This window comes from Homarus americanus, unplaced genomic scaffold (assembly GCF_018991925.1).
Source record: "Homarus americanus isolate GMGI-L3 unplaced genomic scaffold, GMGI_Hamer_2.0 scaffold28172, whole genome shotgun sequence".
Taxonomy (NCBI): domain Eukaryota; kingdom Metazoa; phylum Arthropoda; class Malacostraca; order Decapoda; family Nephropidae; genus Homarus; species Homarus americanus.
In genome coordinates, this window is record NW_024738604.1 from 30,949 (window position 1) to 56,013 (window position 25,065).

Genomic DNA, 25,065 nt, shown 5'->3' on the forward strand with positions numbered 1-25,065 from the left:
TCTTTAAATCAACACTGCACTGCATTATATATTGTCAATATGTAAAATAAACTTCAGAATGACCAATAATTGTACTTGTACTGTAAAAATAGTTTATCTTCAAGAGAGTCTCAAGCAAGAAGCTTCCTCCACTGAGCAGGGACACACACTGATGCCATTTTGGGTGTGTTGAGTGGCTGTTTGGCACGCTAAAAACTAGTTCCCTGTACTTCAATTATGTTAAATAATTGTTAAAATGACTAAAAACTTTAACATAAGACTTGGAAAATTATTGAATAGTACAACCTTCTTGACACTTACTCAAATGATAACGAATTTAAGCCCTAAAACCGATTATTGTATTGGCGAACTAATACTACAGCTGGTGAGCAGGCGAAAACATGTTGGGAAAAATTCGCAAGGAATTCGTTAACCGAAGTGAAGAATCTAATGGAAGGTAATTCGTTAACCGAGGGATCACTGTATATATGGTAAAATATAACTAAGACTGATTTTCTGAGTTATATCAACAGCAAAATTAATACAGATAAGATAGACAGTTTTGCACAGCTGTGGACAAAAAGACTTCAACAAGCAGGGAGGGAGCATAAGCTGCATCTGCCTCATAATTAACCCCCCCAAAATTATTTGCAGTGTGGAGAGAAAATGACACTTTTAATCGCCACCTCTATGCTGAGGTGCCAAGTCTCCACCTACCCCTACCCTCCCTGCCTGCTGTATTCTTTTTCCCCACAACTATACTGTACATAAAACAAATAGGAAATGGTATTAGAAAACTGAAGAAACAAGAAATTAAAAACTTTGAATGGTACACTGGAAAGTTTATAACTACTAGGTTGAGTTTATTAGCAAACACAAACCTTCCTTCTTTATCTATAACTAGCTGGTGTACCCGGCATTCCCAGGAACTCTAAGGGACTGAATTCCCCCCCTCCCCCAATTATGATGTTCATGATAATTCCCAGGCCTATTTCCCTAGGCATACCAAATTTCAGCTCTTTATCTTCAAAACTTTAACCAGGCTTAGTAGATAACCACACAAGAAAGCAAACAGACACTGTGCTTTATACATTAGAAACAAGAGATAAATGACTCTGGACAATAAGAACCTACGAACTTCTTAAACATAACAGCTACAACAACTAAGGTTCAGAACCTACATAAAACCCTCAAGTGACTTAATTTATTTTCAAAAGCTGAAAGAAATGGAAACAGAGAATATATAGTATGTAAAATAAGAGTAAAAAACAGACCTGGGCAAGTTTGAGAGCCATATCAATATCCTCATCTTCAACAGGATGAATAAATAATGGCGCTATAGTTGCTTCTGCATCATTGTCCCACTCCTGCAATGGATGACAAAAATTTTTTAATGAAAATCCAATGTAACATACAGGTATTTCTTTCCTAAAACCAGTTCTTGAAACAATTTATCTTTGATGTTATTATTATAGCTACCATTATACTGATCAATATCCACTGATGTAAAACAATGTGATAATAAACAGTACTCTATAGTTTAGGCCTCAGGCACCCTTTTAAACACATTATGGCAGACAGATGCATAGTTTAAATAGCCTCTTGTCATATTTACTTGAACACTGGACAGCAGGAACATATACTGTCTTGAATATAGTGGGAGCTAAATATTTATACCAGTGCATAAGCAAGAATTCATTTATAAAGGAATGGAGAGAGACAAACAAAACGGGGAGTAACCAACTCTCTCTTCTCTGCAAACCACGGCATCACAGACTCATTACCTGCACGAGTACCATGGGACCCACAAGGATGTATTATAATGGGTGTTTCTTCGCGTTGTGTTTTGTGTGATTTATAAACTTAAATAAAATTTGTGTTTTATTGATCTACCCACTCTAACATTAGCAGTAAAGAAAGGGTTAATATCCATCTTAATCATCTTGATACAGGATGATGACTCAAATTGGCAAATATATTCTATCTCAGTAAGAACTATGTAACTAGTTCAATTGATGATAATTTTTACTCCCAATATATATAAAACCCTAAACAATCACCTACCCTTTCAAAGTCATCTCTGTGAGGCATGTATCCAAGGATAGTATTTTCTTCTGTGGATAGAGGTTGTGTGGGTAGGGATGACCCCAGAGTAGGTGACAATGGTCCTGTATCAGTATTTGTGTGTTCTATTGGCAGCTGCAACCGCTCCAACGCTGGTTTCCATGAAGCTCGCCCAATGCTGCCATCTATGTAACTGCTGATATATTTGTTTCTAGCATCTGTCAGATGAAAAAGTATTAGGTGAGATTTTTTGAAGACTTTCAGGTTTAAGGAAACATAATTAATCACAATAAAAACTAAAAAAACACAAACAGACATATTACTAATAACTAACAAATAAAAAACAATGCAAAACAAAATGGAAAAAAAAATCAGTCCCAGTCACAGACAAAATACAGTATGTACAGGTTTATAATGCCAGAATTACAAAGATAATCCTGGCCATAATAAAACCTTCCTGTCCACAAGTAAATCAGTGAAGGTAATTCAAGTTACTGTTATCCCCCAGCCACATATTTGAGCGGCTTCCTATAAACCTGTGTTCAACCTCAAACAGTTTTTTTCCACCCTATGGATCAGATGCCTAGCCAACTGGTTAACAAACACAATCCCAAAGTATTCTCTGAATTACCTGTACTTACATTGTATGGCCAAGAGATTTTGCCCTTGGTCATGAGTGTACCAGCGGGTTTGAGGTCACAAACAAATGTCGTTTGAAACTAGGCAATGGGACTGGCAACACAATGGAATATCTCTACAAACTCAAATAAATAAAAATTGGAATTCACCTTTGTAAATAATGAAGAAATTGTCTGGCAAAGCTGCATATTACCCCTAGTGCTATTTACAGGGAGTAAGCACAACTTAGCACTATTATGAAGCCAAGCTACCCATAAAACAACTCAGTGGCATATGACCTAAGCTGTTGTGTCGCCAAGGATGTACGTCATTACCACAATCAATCAATCCCGAAAACAACTTGCTTCAAAAATGGGAGATAATTGGACTGAGACATGGTGCCAGAAACCCAGTGTGGCCAATGACAGACAAGGAAGGGTCTGCAACACTTAACACTCACTTAGCTCTCAGCCATAAGTTGTAAACCTCTACCTCCCAGACCCTCCCTGAGTTGGAACAGTTGAGTTGTACTAATTGTCTAAATTAGTGGCGGCTGTCAATGTATTACAACCAGTAGACTTGGTGGGGTAAAATACAAGTCCCTGGAATGATGCTTGGCTACGAAAATAAAAAATATATATCAAATCTGTAACGCAAGAAAATGTATTATGTTGTAGGCTCTGCTCGTAACAATTACCAACAACAAAATATACAGTACCTGTATATGTTGACACACTACAACTTTACCCCTATTATGTTTTTGTTTCTTTTCTAAGAGCTTTGGTCATACTTGTTGAGGCCAACTCCTTTCATGGAAAACTTAAAGCAAATCTGGAATTTTTTTAAACTTGTACTGTAATTAATAGCAATTTTTTTTAAGTACAACACTGCTCAAGATATAAGTAAATTATTACATTTTTACAAGTGTATTCTATCAAGTTCAAAATAGTTAATTTTCTAACCTAGAGATGTTCATGGCAAAGTGCTTACCTTCAGGTGTTCGAGTCTCAATATGTCGTGCAATATCTTCCCAATTCCCATATCCATACTGTTCAATGGCGTCCAATAATCTGACTTCTTCTCGTGCCGTCCAATGGCCTTGACCAGGGAAAATGCTAAAGTTTCCTGTATCCTGGAAAACACCGGCCTGTGAGAGTGCGGGCCCAAAGAAAGACAGTGACCCGTTAGTGAGGGGGGTGGAGGTAAGCAGAGTGCAGAAGCAGGGGCAAGATTCATCCTTTGCATTCTGTCACGAGTGAGTTTGGCCTCCTATATGTAATTTTTGCGATTAACCTTAATCACATTCACCTCTTACCATTCTTTCTTATACAGTAACTCTCCTTGCAAGTACATTTATCTTCTTTATATAAAAAAACCCTGTTCTTTCCATTCTAATCAGTAAAAAAAAAAATTATCTGGAAAAAAGTACTTACAGTAACCTTGGGTGTATTCATATACCTCATAATATAACAAGCTGCCAGCAACGTGCTTTCTATTACAGTTATAAGCAATCACTCTGTATTCTTCTTAACTCATCAACTTTACTGTCCAGATTAAGTTAACTATCAATGAAATAGACAAAGCCAATATGTACAAGTCAGCGTTTCACTGCTAGGTTGGATATTTTCATAAACTTTCACAAGTAAAACACAGCACAGTAAGCCCTCACTTTATCACGGTGGTGTGTTTCAATAGTTGCCAGAAAATAACCAGCTACACTACTCATAGACTTTAAAGCTATCTTCACTCACAACTCCTGGCATCCTCCACAGTACAGCAGAGGACAAAGCAGAAGTGGATATTAAATAAAATCTAAACTGGTTAAATCACAAACTTGGAAGATTGCAGAACTTGAGTTTCCAATACGTACACTTGAAAGGAACTGCAGTCAAATTTCCTGATCTAAGTCACAAACTCTACACACATGTACTCAGTTTATAGACTAAATTTTATGTATTTTTCATTTGACAAGGATATACAAAACCCAAAATATTTTTTTTTTCAAGTCTTCAAACTCACTGGGTCAAACTACTGTACAGGTAATTACAATTTGAAACATCAATTATAAATTCCAAGGGCATACTGTAATAATTTTACTTGTGAAGATACTGATAGTAAAGAATATGTAGAAGAGAGAAGGCAGTGTCAAAAATCAGTTTCTGAAAACAAAGTGAAGATAATACAAAATTTGAAGTTCATCAATTCATCAAATTTCAACTGCCTTCATTTTGTTTTCCCTGTGAGGTTTTATTCCACAGGTTATTCTATCATTTCTATCATACACAGACAGGAATGAAGAGAAGTGTGATAAATGAATATCCCTAAGGCTTCCTGTATGAACTTTTTTCACATTTATACCGTAGCTATATAACCAAACTATAAAATCATACCAGAGAAGTCTCATTTACTAACTTTTTGGTCAGTATTACATTTACATCGTCGTGATCATTGTGGCATTTCTGTTAAGTTAGGATAAATCCCTGAACTGGACTGGGAGAAAAGACCACAACTTTTAAATAAGCTTAAGGCTCTTAACTCTAATACAGTACCTTTAACACCGCAACCTCGTTTTCTGCAAACCTCTAAGCCTATTATCCACGAAGTACTTCACAATATTCAGATATCGCCAAAAAGCTGTGAATGGGGAGAAAATACTTATACTGTATGTGCCAAAATGAAAAAATTACTCAACAGCTAAAGCTGTTCCTTGTCTTGTAACTTACATACAGGTCACTTTAACAATACTGCAGTGTCAAGGGTACTTTACATACTGTTGATGGTGTTATCTTTATGTACAGTAGTGCAAGGGTCTCAGTCTGACAAACATACACAGTATACTGATAAGTACGGCTATATCTGATGTGCCCGTTGTTTCAGCCAGACTGATGGTGATCCCAATTTTAAAGTAAGATTAGCTTATCATTAACTTAACAGCTTTGTCCTTTATTTTAAGTGAAACATCAACCATGCACAAGTTTGTTTCCCTACATCTAGTTATAAAAAATTAAACTTTACTTAAGGAGGGATTATATTCTTATTGATTTTCAGTGATGTAAAGAAATTAAAATTTATACTGTACTATCTACAGCACTTATGCCTGACTATTCCTAACAAGTACTGTATATTACTTTACAAGAAGGTAAAGTTGTTGTTGTTTTTTTTCCTCATACAGTATACTCCTACATTACTCATGGTATGACATCTTAAGCTACCTTCACATGGGAGGGGTGTCCTCCCTAACAAAAATTTTTTACACATAAAAAGAGGCGGATTGTTCCCCCAATAAATACAAACGGCTCTATAAGAACTATTGATCCATTTATTCACTTAAATCTCTTGCACATTTAAAATCCCCACTGTAAATTACCAAGGTATACTCATTCATTTACAACAAAACCCCTCAAAACATTTATCACACATTCATATCTTTTATCTTACTTCCGGTCTTAATTTTCTTGTACTGTATTCCTTGTTCGTGTAAATCCTCAAACAATATTATTATGATGACAGAAGAAGTGGCTGTAGTAGTGAGTGGAGAACTTGAGGAAGAGTGGCAGCAATATGGCAAGTTAAGTGGACATAATGTGCACAGCGCCAAGCATAAGTGGGTGTAGACCAAGCAACTGGACAAATGCTTATGAGAGTACAAAAACTAATAATTCCAAAGATTGTGTGTAAAGTAGGAAATATGAGAGAACTGGTGCTCATATATGGATGCATTTACTACCAGTGTAGATTATGTACAAATTATTGCCAGGGTGAGTATGAACCTAAAAACACTCATTCACTTGACATGTGCTGCTCATATATTGTGCATAGCTTGCAAGGAAATGCCATTACCATACCTGTCCACAAGGTACCGTATTAATGATAATAAGTTAAAACCAAAACACTAAAAAAGATGGAGAAACCTGGGAGTAAACACTTCTTAAATATAAAATGTGAGTAAAAATATTATAGCTAAGAGTTGTAGGTGTATAAAACAGGATGTACCGTAAATAAAAATATATGCCCTCCATCTTATTCTGGCATGAGATAATTGTAAATAACACTGATGACTTCCAAAATGATGCATCTATGATTACATAAGATTGAGTTCTGGCTTTCTTACAGTGGACAGGGAGAACTGATAAATGTAACAGAAAATTTCTTAAAAGAATACACTAGTATAAGGAAAAATGTGGAGGATTCTGAAGGGCCCAAATCATGGAGTTGTTTTATGAAGGTGATAACATTACCCATAAATTTTTTTTAAGAAACAAGGTAAAACAGGGAATCAATGAGGAAGTGGTGAGAGTATTGATTGTACGGGTACAATATTAATAATATTCTTGCATCTGAATGTGGGTTTTTGTCATACAGTACAGTATATTAAAATCTCTGCAGTGGTGTAAGATAAGAATGAGTTTAAATCATCAGAAATGAGAGTTATGCTCATCAAGGATTACAACACCAGTGAGAAAATAATGAACTCTAAGGATGAATACTCATAAAAGTTTTGTTTTAGTTTATAAAAAATTGATCCCCTGGCTAATCCAGGTTGTGACAGACCCAGCAGGCTGTCAATCCTCTGCATCTATGACTAATCTGGGAATGAGTTTTGGGTCCTAAAATATTATCCTAAAATGTACACTATTTTTAATAGCTTTACTTGATATATTAAGTAAATCTGGAAATTTTTCAATAAAAAAATACACTGTCAATCATTTTTTTTTTGAGGGGAGGGGTGTTGATAAATGCTCCCACGAGTAAACTCTTCACTAAAATATTTTATTCTCATTTTATTGGGAGGATGAGGACTTCACAGTGCATTGGCATCATTGTAAATACAATACAGTAGAAGTCCAAAAATCCGGACTGCTTGGGGATTGGGTTGGTCAGGATTTTCAGATTTTCCGGATTCTCAGGCAGTTCTTTTAAAATTCAAATTTCAGGAGAAATAAAGAAGAGATGAACAGGTACATTTTGATAGTTTATTCATTAGCAAATATAGCATGCTTCATTTATCAAAATGAGCAGTTTTAAAGAAAAAGCTGTGAATTCTAAAATTTTATTCTTTGCCTTTTTTATATCATAAATTGTAGACTTTCCAATGTCATATGTTTCCATTAGAACAGTATTGCTCACACCACGTTCTATTTTCTTAATTATTTCAAGTTTGTCACTCAATTTCAACGTGTTCTTCTTTCTCTTTACACAACGAAATTTATCTACTTTAGGAGCCATTATTATGGGCTTGTACAGTACTCTTGTTGTCCCTGTGCAGCTGTGGCGCTCACGCATGCACACATACACACAAAAACCAGCTAAATTAAAAAAAAAAAAGTTTAGTTTGAGTTTTCGAAAAGTCCGGATTCTCGGGTGGTCCGGATTTCTGGCATCCGGATTTTTGGACTTTTACTGTATGTAGAATAGCTCCTCGTCAACCACAGTTTTGAGTACAATATCCACATTTTATATGCCATACACTGTTTTATCAATTACAGTATATTATCCAGTTTCAAGTATCCACGGCTACCGGGAGATTTCTACTCCAGAGCAGCGGGAATGTTCGGGATCAGGTCGGTCTATCAAGTGGTTTATCTAGTTCACTTCACTGTCTATGTTCTTCAAACGACAACCTGTTATTATCTACCCCGACCAGATCTACTCCCTTCTCTAGATCAATATCTTACTAGCTGTATACAATCCGTACTGTAATTAGTATATCAATAGTTGCCAGATATTATAAGGATAAAAAAACCTTCCCTCCTAACTATATCTATACTATTAGGTCAGTATTTTCGAAACACACTATTCAAGGAACACACATGGGTTTCTTTGTCAGTTTAAACTAAATATAATTCTTTCCTTCTGCTCACATTCTCTTCACTGCCACTCTGCCTAACCTCTTCTCCCACTGTCATTCTCTCAACTGATCAACTCAAATACAAGTACACAAATAATCCCTTTTGATAGGTCATATACCTTCTATTACAACTCCCGTTCCAATTTTGCCCACTCCCATATCGTAACCCCTTCTAAAAAAAATTCCACTTTTAGTTAACAAATTATAGTACTCTACCACGTTTCTTTCGACAAACTTCAACGGATGTACTGTACCGTATTTCATCATACCACCTAGAATCTTGAAATCCAATCTCCATGAAAATATAATAAGTTCCATACTCTAAATGTCAACAATGAATGTATGTATGGTAAAGTTATAATCGTACTGGAACAACGTCACAGGGTATAGATATAAAAGCATCAGTAGTTCCCTCGTATTTCATAGTTTTCCTTGAGTAATATTCTTCCGATTCCCAATTTCGAAGGGTAGATCTGACAAGTTAATGTCATACTAAGCACATGTAACTATGAACCAACTGCCACTACCATTAAAACAATATATAAATTAAATATCCTTTAAATCCAATCGTAATGACCTCTATCAATTATATTGCCCTCGTAAGTTAATTTTATTTGTTTACACATTTGAAGTTCGTACACCAACAACATCAGTCAAGTACTAAACAATTTCTATATGTTGACTAACAATACTTTCTAGGTTAACCATTAAACTTTCTATATGTTAACTATTATATTTTCTATATGTTAACTAATAAACTCTACAAAGTTTTGCCAAGCCCACAGGAACACAGAAATAAGTCTAATCCATTTAGGATCAAAAGATAACTTATAAAAACAAAAACAAAAATTTATCTGCAAACCAAAGGTTGGTTTTATATCGTCAATGATTGACAGCATGTAAATCTAGCATGCACTCTGCCACCAAGAATAACAGCATAAAGATAAACCATAGAATTCAATTACAGGTACTCATAATAAATACTGTACTGATTATGCAATTAATATATTACATAAGATGCAAAATGCAATACATGTACTGTACTATACTGTAAATGAATAAGAAAAAATAAAACACAAGTTACAGATCAGGATGTGAAAAACATGGATCAGAGAAATGCATTGAGAACACAATTAATGTACTTTAAAAATAAATCATCTGCATAATGTTGGAAATCATCCAGATAATACTGTATACAGTACACTAAGCACAGACTCAGACTACAATTCTACATCATCCTGGTCGGACCTTGTGGTAAAAAAAAACATCTAATACAGCAAATGTAATCATATAAACAAGTGGAAGCTGCTTTGTATAGTTCAGGGGTTCACCTGGGGAGACAGCACCCTAATAAACTCAGTCCCCCACCCTTGTAATGCCATACTGTATTCTAAAATTAACCTCCTACATAAAGCTATATTGTATGAACCAGACCCCGCAGTCATATCTTAACACCCAGTCACCTCCAACCTCTCTTCCCCCCCACATTAACTCTTAACTTTTCGTGAAATGTAAAGTACTGATATCAGAAACACATCTTCACAAGCTTTCCTACTCAGTTACAATTAAATTTTCATATCTACATCCCATGAGGTTAAAAGTACCAGACCAAAAGGTTTCTGTATAAAAATGAAGGAGCAGACAGGTTAGTTGACACTTGTAGAAAAAACAAGATGATTATTGTACACTCATTGTTTCAACAACACCCAAGACATTTTTAGAAATGATTAACATCCCAGGATAATGTAAATAACTAATGTCAGGAATCACGAAAGTTACATTTACTTCATGAAACGATTATGAACTCAATATATTGCAAACTTAGATCAACTGAGGACAGGTGGGAGGATTAATAAAAATAGCCCAAACACATTTGGCAGTGGAGGGCCATGGTCGTCAGTCTTCAAGCATGAAGATGACACCTTGGTTCAAATATCCTTAATTATTTTTAAACCTTTTATGGTTATATTAAACGGTCCATATATACTTTTTTTTTTAAATGATAGTCCTAAAAACATCATTCCTTAAGTCCCCTTCCCCCAGTTTTAAGGCCCAGATGAACCCCTGCATTTTGTAGATAACACGCATAAAAGAGAAATATAAACAAAAATCTAACAAAAAACAAAAGACATGCAAAGAACAGTGAACCCGAAACAGCAGCCGCACACAGCAAGCACCTGACCAGTCACACTTCAGGCTCTGCAAATAACCTCTTCTATTAGTTTAAACCAGGGTATTGTACAGCCACCACAATAATGCCTCACAGGGGACAACAGCCTCCATCAAAGTGAAAATAGTCAATAAAATAAGCAGTTATTAAAACTGAGATGACGTTCTGTGGGTATAGCTAAACTTTAAAGGAAACATCGATGTTACTACTGCATAATTAATATTAAATCTACATAGCATTACAGTACATGTACTTGGCAAATAAAAAAAATACCATCTATGAGAGGTAAATAGTTAGTTACAAATATACCAAGAAAATTAGTAACTGTATTACTGTACTTTCAAAATAAATCAAGATTAATATCAAAAGAATCTATATATGGAGAGGCACCTCTGGTATAGACTAATCCCCGGAAGTATTGAGTGTAACACCACAAAACCTACAGTTCTTGAAGTAAAATTTGTCTACTTGTTCAGCCATTTCTCACAGTTTTTTATATTGTTAATAATTCAAGTAAAACAAGAATTGTGGAATTTTGGAAAGTTTGTAAAGCAAGGGAGCTCAGTAGCCTACAGTAAAATTGCAACATAAGAGAATTACACAGAAAGCAAAACAACAATATTTATCTTACCATAAATTGATAACAGTGATTTCTTCTGTGCTTGCCAATCTCAGCACCACACGAAAAACACTGAAAACAAATGCATAAATTATATTTCAATTTAAAAAAAAAATATATATATATATATACCCTGTACATATATTTTATATACTGTATACTATACTGTACATTAATAATAATAATACTGTACTGTGTAGTGTGTCTGCAATATTTTGGCCATATTACGTTTTTGCTTTTGTATCCAGTAATAATTCTTCTAGCCCTGCATTGTCACAGGCATAAGTTTTGCCTACAGTACAAGATACAAAATATATTATAATCTCTCTGCCTTCCATGACACCACTGCCTTATGAAATAGCCTTCAGACTCCTTCAAGCTTAATTAATTGGATATATATATAATTTATCTTTCCAGCAAGCTACAATATATAATTTTAGTAATAATCTACATAACCAACTCATGAGATTAAGCAACTATAAGAACAAATTCTATAAGAAAACTTGTTTCTCACTTCTTAAATATAAAAAAAAAGGTTGGGGGAATTACTTTCATTTTTCGTCCTGAGGAACCTACATTAATGCACTACCGTACATCCATGACGCCACCTTTATCAACTCCTTACCCCAGCATTAAAAGACAAACTTAACATAGGTCAGGTTAGTTAGGTTGTTATTAACAGTTCATATGAAATTTTCACACGGAAGCATTCTGTTACTTAGCACTAGGAACACTCGCTGGCAAGTGCGTCAACAGTTTAGCTATTGCAATTCATTCAACATATTTTTTTTTTATTTGAGTGATAAGAAACAAGTTATATTCCATACAGACTTTTCCTATACTGTACGTATATGCTTTTTATCTCTAGTCAGCTATACAGTATAGACTATTACAATAATTTCTTGTTCATAAAAGCAACCAACCCAACCTAACCTGAAATAATAAGGTTATCTTCTATTATCATCTAAGAATAAAAGAACATCCCTCCCACCATGAAAGTTTAGAAGGAAAAGGCAGCGATGATGATGTCATATAATATTTCTTTGGAGAAAAATAAATAAGTGGTATGTATTAGGAAAAAAATTCATGAGGTAAGAAGGCATTTATCTTCAATAGCAATATGTCCTACAGATGGTAGTTCAGGAGCGCAGGTAAGCTGGACAATAACCGCACATTGTTACTTAACATTAGGTCAGTCGCTGGGTGGAAAGGAACATAATTATTCATAACTTAACCTAACCTAACTACCACTTTTAAGATATTTCACCATAAAACATAAATGGTTTTTTTACCTCATGACAATGACAAAAAATGGCCAAGCCATACTTTGTGATATACATTTTAAAGTAATCTTTTTCGTCTGCAGAGAGGGCTCCAAAATCCACCCTGCCATATTCATCTCTCTTTGCATCGGCTCTTTTCAGAATGGAATTTTATATGTTAGAATTTTAAAATATATTTTAACTTTAGTATTTTTAAATGTCCTGCAGTATGTTGTTCATGTGTCCAACTGTTCTGGGTGATAACAAAAACAAAATGATGAAAACTGCAATCCCTCCACTTGTTTTGGGATAAGGCTGAGGTAAGATAAAGTTATATATCCCATATAAGAAAGTATAAAGGTGTTGGTTATTACAGGACAGACCATGTATGTAAATTACTATATGGCGTCAGTAGGGGAGGTAAAGTTGGCAGATATGAGGCCTGAGGAGGGAAGGGTGGGTGGAGTGTGAGGCGTCCTTCAAACAGCATCACATCATCTTAAGAATTCCAACGTCCTGAGAAACCTAATAGTTACTGAAGGAATGTGAGCTAATACAAGACCAAACCCTAACTGTAACTAGAGTAATGTCAAACCCCGCGCCCTGGGACGTCACGTGACCCTCACCTGTAAACAAAGATCGAAGTCTTCGCACTCCAGACAGCGTACCCTCAGTCCGTTGACATCCTCCTCACAGTAGTTACAGTGGTACTTTGCAAACGTATCTGCAATGCATAACACACAATTAGGCATTCATAGAGGGGCCAATATTGCCAAAATCGCACAAAATCCACTCACTCGTCTCAGAACTCTAGGGGAATGTCTCTCACCCGCCATTTTGCCTCTCAGAGTACGCTGATGACGTCATACAAAGTGCCAAAAGACAAATATACGCTTATTTTGACAATATATCCACTAAACCTATTACCAAAACGCTCTGCCCTATCTTATGTATTAACAACACTGATAACCATAAAGAATATATAAGTGGAACATATGGTTCTAAAGAAAATTGGATAGATATGTCCTTACTGTACGAGAGCTGACTTGACGCTAGAGGACCAGCACTGCCTGACGCACGAAGTTTGGGTTGGGTCACTTGGATGGCCAGTGACGTGTTTCACTGGCACCAAACTCACCAATTATTCTTTTTTCAATCTAGTTTTTGACTGTTTCTGTTATATCCTCGAAGTATGTTCAACTATCTCGATACAAACGAATTATTGAAAGTGGATTTAAGCTTCACCGTATTTAAAGCGCAAAAACAATTTGTATATCAAAGCAAGGGCTTCCATCCTGCGATTCTTTTCCCCTCCCCCTCTCTCTTCCCTTTCCTTAGCCCCCACTCCCCTCCACTCTCTCACCCTCCCTCCCTCTCTCTATCAACTCTCTTTTCTCTCACTCTATTCCGCCCCCCCCTTCACCTCTCTTTATAGGCGAGCCCGACCTTCACTCCCACTCCCAACCTACTTTTCTTTTGGATATCCTCAATTCCCTCTCTAATCAGTGGAAATAAGGACTTTTTGTGCTATCTTTGCTTTTTGCTTTGCAGCAACATAATGGTTATCATATAAAATGCTTGCACTGGTTATAGAAGACAAAATCCACCTAGGGCAAAATCTCTCTAGGACAAAAACCTAACCTAACCTTGAGAAACATTAATATAAAAAATGGAGGGGAGGAAATTTTGTCCAGCCCCTGGTTATGTATACCCTAAACTATTGTCAATTTTCGTATGATGGTTGCTCTTAATAAAGGAATACCGATATGTCAGTCAACCTAATTACTCTTCTTTATCACTGAAGTTCATCTTTCATTTACCAAGACCAAAGGGCTCTGATGTTAGTACTTCAGAATGATATTCAGTGCAGGTTTCATTTTCACCATCTGTTCATTCAATTCCTTTTTGAGCTCATCCAACCATCAGCCCATGCATGCAAGAAGACACAATGCCCTATGCCCTATACAAGCATACCCACTACCTCTGTACATGGTACACCCAGTAACATAGGTGCTTCCATGTTAGTCACAGATTGTGGGAGCACATTCTAGGAAATGATTAGTGTTCAGGCATCTGAAGGAACTCACATCTAGCATGCCTGATATGCTTGAGTTCTGCAGATAAGATGCCTATGTGTTTCAGGAGCATTGTTTAATCTAGAGTTAGCAGGAAGGATTTATGTCTGTCTTAAACTTGGTCCAAAGATCTTCTGTCTCACAATTGAATAGTAATTCAATATCCTGTCCTCATCCTCTCTTTCATAAGATTCAGGACCGAATTTTCTAGTGGTGTATTTTCTCGTGCTTTTATGCCTGTAGGTTAGATTTAGGTTTGGTAATGGTTCATTAAATTTTGTGTGGCATTGGAAAAATTAGATTCACCTTGCTGTCCTTTACGGATTCTTCTTATTTATACTAGCCTACAAGGTATGTTCAGTCAAAGACAAAAGTCGTGTTGCACTCCCCTAGCGTTACAGTATATTTTGAAACCCACGAGGAGGAATGTGGGTAGGTAGTGACACTGAAGCTTCAAGGTTTTTTATGTCTACCACTCACTGCTCTTTTTTTTCTTTAATCATATTTTTTTTACTTTTCTGGAACTTTTTTTAATTTGTAATTTTTTTTAAGATCCCTGTACTTGTCTCTTAGCTATGGAGTGGAAACTGGAGACCATAAAAAATTTATCTTTGTCCCAGGTGTCTACTGTGCATGGAGACCTGTATACTGTAGTCCTCATGTTTCTTCATCTAAAAGTTGAGACTCTTATTGAGGTGCAGTTACTTTCCTGGCAGACAATACTATACTTCTCTGGCAGAGATGGAGGTACAATGGGAAGTCATCTACAACTAGGATCAGTATCCCTTTTTGTCAGGTTGGTAAAAAAAGGAATAAATCTTTAGAGTATGTCATCACCATCATCAATGTTTTATGGTTAGCCGTGATTACCTGATGGCAGCTGTTGGGTAAAACCAAAATGGGATGTCCCCCTCACCACTGCAAACCCAGGGTTTTAACCCAGAAAATGTAGCAGAGACCAGGGAATGGGCACAGCTCTGGTGACCCAGTTGCCATCAAGCATGTTGAAGCAAAGTTTTATGGCTGGTTGCCCCTCCTAACACCCACTCAGTGGGTAGGTATGTCATGGCAATGTGATATTGCATCAAGCAGTCAAGAACTACACCTTAAGGAGAACAGTACTGCATGTTTAAACATCTCATTGACAAATGATCATAATGATGCAAAGTGATTATCTCTAAAAATTAATAAAATAGTTACTGGTACACATTATGAAATTGGAAGCCTGGATTCACTTTTGTCTCACTTAACCAAAGTTATTGACTAATTTATTTGTTGGTTTCCTGAAATATTTTTCTCGTACTGTATACTTGACATATATCTCCCTCCCTCTCATTGTTGCCAATTGTATCGACTTACTCTATAAAATTTATTAATGGTGGAGGAGTTTTGGGAATAGATGACACCAATATCTCTCATTATGGACCCTTAATCAAAGTGGCATAAGTACATTATAGATTTTAATACATTGAATTATCTGTAATAATGTACTTACATAATGATAATACAAGAGATGAGTATGTACTGTATGGAAAAATTGAGTTTCAATTAAGAGTTTGTAAATACTGCACTATTATTTTAATCACATTATAAACAATAACAATAATACAGTACTGAGTGGACATATCATTTTGGTTGTTTACTACTCATTCCCAGTGCTGCTTAGGATATCTTGTCTCTGCTGTAAGTTGACTTATCTGACAGTTTCTCTCTCATTATGGGTCCTAAAAAGTTATTACAAGTAGAAATAAACCAAAATATGGAGTTTTTACAAGACCTTGTACAGCGGTCCCTAGGTTAACGAACGCCTCGGTTAACGAATTACCTTCCTTAAGAATCTTCAATTCAGTTAACGAACAAAAATTTGGTTAATGAAATTCTTACGAAAACGTGTCAACATGTTTTGGCTTGCTCACCAGCTGGAAGATTAGTCCGCCAATACAGTAATCGGTTCTAGGGCTTATATTCGTTTCCATTGGAGTAAATATCAAGAAGGTTGTGTTATTCAATATTTTTCCAAGTTTTATATTAAAATTATTAGTCGTTTTAACACTTATTTAACATAATTGCAAAACAGGGAACTAGTTTTTGGTGCGCCCATCAGCCACTTCACTCACCCACCAAGGCGTCAGTTTGTGTCTCTGTTCAGTGGAGGAAACATCTTGCTTGTGGGTCTCTTGAACACAGTATTTTTACATTTTTACAGTACAATTATTGGTCATTCTGAAATTTATTTAACATATTGACAATATATATAGTGCAGTGCAGTGTTGATTCAAAGAAAATAATCTTGAATTACACCCAGTGGACTTAAAATTTTATTGGTGAAATGACGGCATCAAGCATGGGGTGATTTCTCTTCCATCCCCACCTCCTCCTCTTCTCCCTTCTCCACCCCCACTTCTAATTCCCATCATCATCATCAACCAGGAGCCTTCTACATACATGCCTCAAAGCAAGTGTACTTTACTGCATTTTGTTTTTTACTTTGTATGTACTTTTCGGTGAGCTGGAACGAATTGTGTTCGTTAACCGAGGGACCACTGTACTGCAGTTGTGGGTCTTTTGAGGTAAAATTTGGATGGTCCAAGAACATATGCACTATGCCATCATGTTAAAATGACTTCTCAAATCATGTCTTGTCAAGGAACATATCCCCTACAATTGGGAAGGGCAACCTGTTCTTCATTTATTATTAGATAACACTTTAATACGTAATGTTTTATTGATAACACAACAACATACGTCACTTACTGGAATTTATCAAACATTTTTATCATCTTGAAGGTTAATGAAAAAGCCTATCATAACTATAAAATATCTTTATTTCTTAAATATTTGCTATAATTATGTAAGATTTCAGAAAAATGACTACCATCTATTGCAGATAATTACAGACAATGTGGCAAGACCAATGAATGATAATCTTACAAATGGTTCATAATGACCTGTAGAACAATAACTTAACAATTAAATCACTGTTTCTTCACAGATAATAATTACAAGAGAAAGGCACTTGACATAATTTATGCACTGCCATGAAAAGACATTCTGGCAAATAACTTCAATGATCTGTACTGTGAATGTAAGTATATCAAAGAAGAAATTCAGTACATTTTATAGAACTGAAGTAACTTATGTATGATACACATTAAGCCTACAAAGGTAATCTGTCTTTGACTAGGCTCTTCTACAAAATCTCGCTTCATCATCATACCACAAAAATTCCCGTCACGTGATCACTGGATTCTGAATCCATTGATCAATAATCCTGGAAAAGTGTAGGAAAAATCATAGCATAGTTTTGAAGTGATAAGAATTAACATATATGAAAGTTGAATATTTTTTTTATTAAACCAACCTTCATGTCAGTTTACAGTTTTTGCTTTACAAAATAGGTATGTTTACAGCAAGCTATTTTACATTTTTTAGATTACAACAGCGCATACAAAGGCAAGTCTTCGCAGAGTCAAATGAGCTCGTGTTCAATCTATCAACAAAGGCACAGAATCTCATTGGGCAGTCACAGGAAGATGATAAGCATTTACAAACTTTTAACCCATTTACAAACTTTCTAGCCAAACTCCATTTGGCTTTTCCTCCTGAATTACAAGAGATCACTATGCACGACCTTAGTACGATCCAAGTTTTACAACGAGAACATAATTACGCCCTAAATAATAATAAAAAGTATGGGTGTAATATGCATCACCAGGTGGGTAAGGCACAATGCAGAGCTCCAGTGTACCTTGTGGTGTGTCTTAGACAGTACCAAGGTGAGGCCATTCATTGGTGAAGAGAACCTAATTATCGTGCAACCTAATACAAAGCACCACTGAGTCCACTTCCATTACTGCTGGCAACATAATACTAACTTCATCTTGCATACAAATCCGACTCATTCAAAGCTTTTATGAGTTGATGCTTAAGTTACATTCTATGTTGGTTATTCTTTCCCATTCTGAATGACCAAATAAATTTCTCTCAATATATATTCAACAATCATTGACCACTCTATTCCATTACACATATGCAATAACCTCTGAGGAACATTCACCCAATGGTTGTTACACTTATTTGCACTCCATTAAATATTGCAGTATGTACGGTGTATATAAATGTACGCATGATGTATAAAATTATTAATATAGTATACAATGAAGTTTCAAATCAAATAAGAATAATCTTTAAATCATTTTCTATACAGGGGTGAATTTGACCCACTCTTTGATCTGTCAGACAAAACATTAAAACAACATACACTGCTCAACACCATTTTAAAGGAGAAAAGAGAAAAAATAAACACCCACTACATTTAGAATCCCTAGAGCTAAATATTTTCAAATGAACCTTGTCATAGTTGATCAAGCCAGGCTCAACTGTTTTACCAGACTGCCATGCATGTATATCTTCACTGAGTGTCGACAGAGAATCAATTTAATCATGGATATTTTGTAAATATAAGTTAATTGAGAGATACTGTAAAACTGACCATAGTCAGAATAAGAAATATTGGTTTGTACAAAAAATGTCCATCATAGAAAAAATTTTGGGGTAATTTTCATTTGCAATATTCAAAAACAGAACATGTCCATCACAGAAATATATGTGATATTGGTGTTTAATATGACAGAGCATTGAAGAACATTGTAAAGAAACGTAGGAGTGTGTTAGCAAAACTTGAGGGCTACTGGTTGACAGTGACTCGGTATCATATAGCTAATTAAAAAATCTTTCCTTTTACCTAGCAAATGGCTCATTGGCAATTACATTTAAATATATTCTACTGACTAAATTCCAGTATGACTTAAGCACTGAGTGAATTTCTTTGCATTTATGGTAGCTTTTAAGATCTGCAATATATAAAAACCTTTACTTATTCAGCAAGTGTAAGATGTATAAACTCAAATGTAAATGTTAGACCTAGTACCTACTGACAAAAATGAGTGCAAATTCTATATACATCTGTAATTCAACAAAGTATAGATGATTACAATTCTCCTTCCACACCACATATTAATGTACAGTTGCTTCTCCACACATCCAGCATGGGTACTGTACAGGCAATACTGAATGAATGACACACAACAAAAGCAGAACTGGCCTTGGCCACTGATAAGTTGGGTCTCGGGCAGCAGAGGTTCATCCTTCAAGCCAATCAATGGCTACTAGTATGCTCCAACAATACTATATTTGTAATTACAAAAAAAGAGGACAAGAAACATTTGTGGAAAATGCAAAGCTTAGACAACAGGAGCAAAACACACAAATATACGTGAATTTTTGTTTTACTTGGCTTTGGGGACAGGTGGAGCCACTGGCCGAGTGTGAGTGTCCAACTTGAAACATGTCTAGTATGCTGGGATACTGGTCCCCCAGAAGGAGGACAAGGAGATTGTCTTTGATGTAATCAGCGAGTTTGAGCCATTAATTATATTTCACTAGAACTCATGAATAGGAAATATTGCTTTGGTGAAACCCTTTTATTGGCTCAAAGGCTGAACTTGTTACTAGAACTCCCTCATACCTGAGCCTAGAGGAGACACACTCAGGCAGGCAGTTTGTCAGAGCCAGCATCCACAAGGCATAAACTAATAATGAATACACTCTCTAAATTCTCTCTGGCTATCACTATCTTCAGGAGCAGCTATGATCTAGTGAAACTGATTTAATCTGTACCTCATTCTTCCACAGGACGTAATATAAATATTCACATAGGGGTACTGGAAATGAAGCAACATCCCTAATGCTTTACTGTACTGTTTAAGTACTTAGTATGCAGTACCATTTTGGGGGAAAATGATTGCCAGATTAAGGTTGTTTCACCATGCTTTGATACTAAAATCAGCCAATTTACGAGGCACAGTATAAACACCTACACCACAAATACTGGGCCTACACAGACAAAAGTTATTTAGGCATTATACTCGATAGAAAAGGTAAAGCATGGTCACCAAAACAGGACCTAGAATATGCCGAGGGCAGTGAGCCAGCTTTCATAACAGCTAATAAAGACTTCCAAAACAGTTTAAGAACTCCAACTAGGCTTGAGAGATATTTTAAACACTTGCAGATCTCCCAGAACAACTCACAAGGTTCCCATGGAGCATATTATGACTGGGTAACAGTGTGTATGTGGGATCCCAAACTGAAACCCACAACAACTGTGGCAACAACAGCAGCATAATCACAAGCTGAGGACTTTCACTACTTGGAGAGCTTGCTGATGACACGGATGAGAGCCCCGTTTTCATCTTTCAACCGTTGGTTCTCCTGCTTCAACTGTTCCAACAACTGAAAAAAAGGGTAATGAGATGTTGTAGTAGTGAGGGAAATTAATTCTTAGCAATATAACAATCTCCAATATAATGAATGACATATTCACATTGTGTTCCAAAGCTGGAACAAATGTACTATACATGTATGCTCTGTAAATATAGTAACACCTGTAGCTAGAGACTTGTACAAAAATAACCACACCTGTAATTCAAACCACAGAACACGCTTTATGTTAGAAGATAAAATAGATCAAAATCTACCATTTACTACATAAAGCATGCAAACAAAATAAAAATAAAATAAATATAAAATAAAATATAAATTTACAAACCCCTAACAATAGTAAGAAATCTATTCTACAGTACTTAGAAAACCTTGAAAAAAGTGAAGTGGAAATTCCCAGTCAGAAAATATAAGCATTAAAATATGAGTGAGAAACAGCTGATGCTTTACATTCAAGATCTAATAACAATGTCAAATTATAGTGTGCTTAAAGTAATAACACTTACTATTGCATAGTGACTGATACAAGTTAATAAATAATAAACATTGTGACTATACACAGTTTACACAATTTATTATAACCAGGAAATGATTACAGTATTTATATATCAGGCTTCAAGGCACTTTATGAAGTGTGAGTCAGCTAATATTAAGCAACAAAATACACTTCACTCTCATTTCATATATACTTTATATATATATATATACATATATATCTCTGCCACTCAAAACATAATGAGGGTCCCATGGCCCGAGCAAAGGAAATGGCAAAACACTGCGACAGCCGTCATGCGCAGGCAGTGTGGTCATGCTGGGTGATGCCACACAGTCATTCACACTAGTGGCAGACAGCCCACTTCTACCCTTTGTTTACCTATTTGCTCAAGTTGGCCAAGTTACCCATGCCCGCTGTGGCTGAATTGGTCAATTTGGACACCACCCGAGTCAAGGCTCGGTTTTCAGCCCTCAATTTTTCATTTTCAGCCTTAAGTTTTTGCAATTGCTGTAAGAGAGGAAGTTAAAAGTTCAGACTGAAAGTTGGAATAGAACTCCAATTGATGGTTAATAATATTATTAGTCGAGAAGTGCCATGCTATAATCAGTTTTTAATTTTATCATGTTAAAAATGACTATCTCATGTATTAGGATGTTTCACCATATGAGACTGACATTCAGGAATACCAACCATGTCCCACATGCAGAAGCAAAGTTTAGTATTTTGCACTACTGATTGTTAGCACTTTTTAGCAAATAGCAAGAGGACGCATCCTTAAAGCTTCAGCTTCATTTCCTTTCAAGATTCAAGCTTAGCAAAAACATAAAAATAAAATTTAAGTACAGGTAAATGAAAAATTGCTAAATCATGTTACGGACTGAATAACGTATAAGCCCACCCAAATTATCATTTTTAGTTAATCTCAACTTAATATACAGTATATGGCAAGCAAAACTACTGTATAATTACCAGTACTTCTTCAATGATGGATTTATCCTGAAATTACATTTTATAACAAATAGAACCGAGTAATTCTGCATAGCTAACAAATATAGGAGGTTGAACCATTAAATCCTCAGGTCCCAGGGTCCCAACTGATAATTAAAACCTAAAAATTTGGCCTTCATAATGGATTCCAAAGAGACGTTTGACATGAAAATATCCTCCAGAACACAAAGCCTTAAGAGATCTTGCTGTTGAACAAAAACATGTACAATACACTCCAATCTGTTTTTACTTATGTCTATTACAAAGCTTAAGAAAATTTCCTCATTGGAACCAATTATAAACTCAAAACCATAGAAAAAAGGAGGGAGTGATGGAGAGTTACTAGATAAAGGCTCAATTATAGAATGGAACTTCATGATCAATCCATAATTTATAGCACTTTGCTGTTATGCTCAGCTTGCAACCGCAAGGAAAGTAATCCTACCGAAGTGACCGAAAGTTGGTTCTAGAGTAACAAAGAAAGGAGTAAACCCTAAGCTCCCCTTAGCCATACTGTCCTGAGGTGCCAAACAATAACTTCTAACTAAAGACCTACTTAAGCCCTCTCAGAAGAATAGCCTTTATCAAGACTGCCATCCAGGACATCCTACCCAGATGTATTACCCAAAAGGTCTTGCTACACTGAACACCCTTCTACAAATCCTCTGGTACTCATAATCTTTAATATGTAACCACATCCTTATCTACTGTCTAAATCCACTCTTCCACAACACCACACAAAATGTCCCTTACCAATCATCTATATTACACCTTCTGCTTTAAACTAACTTAATAATTCTAAGGCATAATAATTTAAGTATACAATGCTATATCTATTTACTTTAACATGCACTGTCCTTAGGCAATATTTCTATCCCTTGTACAGTAGCTGCAGCACTACTACTGTAGAGGGAGCTGCAAGGATCACTGAATGGATGGTTGACTTCGACAGTATACTGTACAGTATTTTGTAAATATTGTTTTCTTTACTAAAACAGAAAGAAAAGAGGATAAAAAAGGCTATGGCAGCAGTGTGCAATATTCAAGGTGTGGTTAATCTACACTGCTGAGGAAAAAAACTACTACTAATTTTGACATCAACCCCTTCACTACGGGGACACCAATTTTTTATATTTTATTTGGTTAACACCAGACAATTTTATTCAGCTCGGAGGAGACCCTGTACACAAGGGGTTAACTGTAAATTTCATAACTTACATATGAATTTCAATGTGCTGGAACTGTAATTAGATTCAAAGTTGTGGCACATTTTCACCCATATGTAAAAGAATACACCACTAACGATCAGCAATTCCTTGTGATGCAGTAATTAATACTTCAGGTTGACTGATTCAAAACTTAAGGAAAAAACAAATCAGGCCATATCCCTCAGAATACATTGATATGTGCTGTGCATCTAACTTGAGCCTATACTGTAACCAAGACAAAGAAAATGGCTCTCCTTAAAACACATGTAAGAAAATAAATCCAAGGCATACACTAAGTCTCTAAGAAGGAGCAGGCAGATGGTAGCCGAATTTCTAGTATAAAATTGTGTCTTCAAATTACTGTACACACCACTGGCATAAATGCACAAAAGGGGAGGGGTTTAGAAGTACAGTACTGTACTGTATGTGGCTACCAAGATAAAACTTCTAAACTTAAGTAATTACTCTGACAGGGAATTTAAACTTATGTACAGACAACAGTGGAATGCTGAGGTCTGCCAGTAAATAAAGCGGTGGTCATGCTCGATACTGTACTGGTGTGTTTATTACATGTCCGTGTATTATGATAGTCTAGCCAAAGCTTGGGTATTCAGATGAAATATGAAAGTACTGAAGACCATGTCATAAAAAATACTCCTCCTACCTTTAATTCCTCCTCCATTTCTGAGAGTTTGCGTTCCAGGGCTCGCTTTTCTCGTTTGTCTGCTTCCGCCATTGCAAGACGTGTGTTGCACTGAGGAAGAGAACTCAATATAAATTTTGCAGGGTATCGTACATTACAATAACTACTAAATTGTACAGTACACCAAATTTTTCAAATACAACACTAAGTTATAAAGTTAGACCATCTGCCTACAAAACTTGTACAAGGAGTAGAGTTCATTTTTTAATTAATACTTGTAAGTAATTACTGGTATATTGTACAACTTACTTGCAGCATTACCTTTTGCAGATAGCCACATTAAATTTTGAAGTCTCCTTTGCATGCCTGGAGAGAGTGAAAACTTCCTAACAGGTTCCCATCAAGCCTATCACTTGATGTCACAAACTCCATAAATGAAACAAACATCTACACACATATACAGTAATTCTTTAACAAAATTAAACAACTTTTAATTCATATTTAAAATAAATTCTTACCTAAGATGTAAATGCAAGGAAAAAGGGTCATTAGCACCTTAATGATCACTATTGCTATTACTGATTTAACACATTACTTCACCTCAGCAGTATGGCAAATATTGATTCTAAAGTCATGTTCCGGGTGCCAGCAACTTGGGTTCATGCACGTATGTATGTGACTGTTTACAAAGTGAGAAGTGTTCTGGCTGCCAGTATCAACATGGTATCAAAAAGAAGTGTGCAACTACTTTCAACCAATAGAAAATAAGGTAATTTTGTATTTTTTTTCCCACCATCAAATAAACAGTTTGGAG

At 35.7% G+C, this 25,065-nt stretch overlaps 2 protein-coding genes across 21 annotated transcripts in view; both read right to left on the bottom strand.

Moving 5' to 3' along the window:
- LOC121874078 (transcriptional adapter 2B-like) overlaps positions 1 to 13,717 on the bottom strand; it is a 35,472-nt gene extending 21,755 nt beyond the window's left edge. For 3 of the 8 annotated variants that reach the window (XR_006090360.1, XM_042377967.1, XM_042377969.1), the window contains exons 1-6: positions 13,390 to 13,472; positions 13,187 to 13,284; positions 11,311 to 11,370; positions 3,652 to 3,808; positions 2,044 to 2,261; positions 1,254 to 1,346 (exon numbers count right to left, since the gene is read on the bottom strand). Coding sequence is in view for 6 of the 8 variants with exons in the window: in XM_042377967.1 (XP_042233901.1) it covers positions 1,254 to 1,346; positions 2,044 to 2,261; positions 3,652 to 3,808; positions 11,311 to 11,370; positions 13,187 to 13,284; positions 13,390 to 13,396 (633 nt within the window). In the remaining 2 variants the exon portion in view is untranslated. Of the gene's footprint in view, positions 1 to 1,253; positions 1,347 to 2,043; positions 2,262 to 3,651; positions 3,809 to 11,310; positions 11,371 to 13,186; positions 13,285 to 13,389; positions 13,475 to 13,591 lie in introns of those variants that run through there. The other 5 variants (XR_006090361.1, XM_042377965.1, XM_042377964.1 and 2 more) reach the window with 5 other exon arrangements.
- Positions 13,718 to 17,441: 3,724 nt separating this feature from the next.
- Positions 17,442 to 25,065, bottom strand: part of LOC121874079 (protein phosphatase 1 regulatory subunit 12B-like) — a 161,913-nt gene continuing 154,289 nt past the window's right edge. For 12 of the 13 annotated variants that reach the window (XM_042377979.1, XM_042377973.1, XM_042377978.1 and 9 more), the window contains 3 exons: positions 24,273 to 24,362; positions 21,792 to 21,920; positions 17,442 to 20,929 (listed from right to left, as the gene is read on the bottom strand). In XM_042377979.1, coding sequence (XP_042233913.1) covers positions 21,792 to 21,920; positions 24,273 to 24,362 — 219 coding nt within the window. In that variant the 3' untranslated portion in view covers positions 17,442 to 20,929. The remainder of the gene's footprint in view (positions 20,930 to 21,791; positions 21,921 to 24,272; positions 24,363 to 25,065) is intronic. The other variant, XM_042377974.1, reaches the window with a different exon arrangement.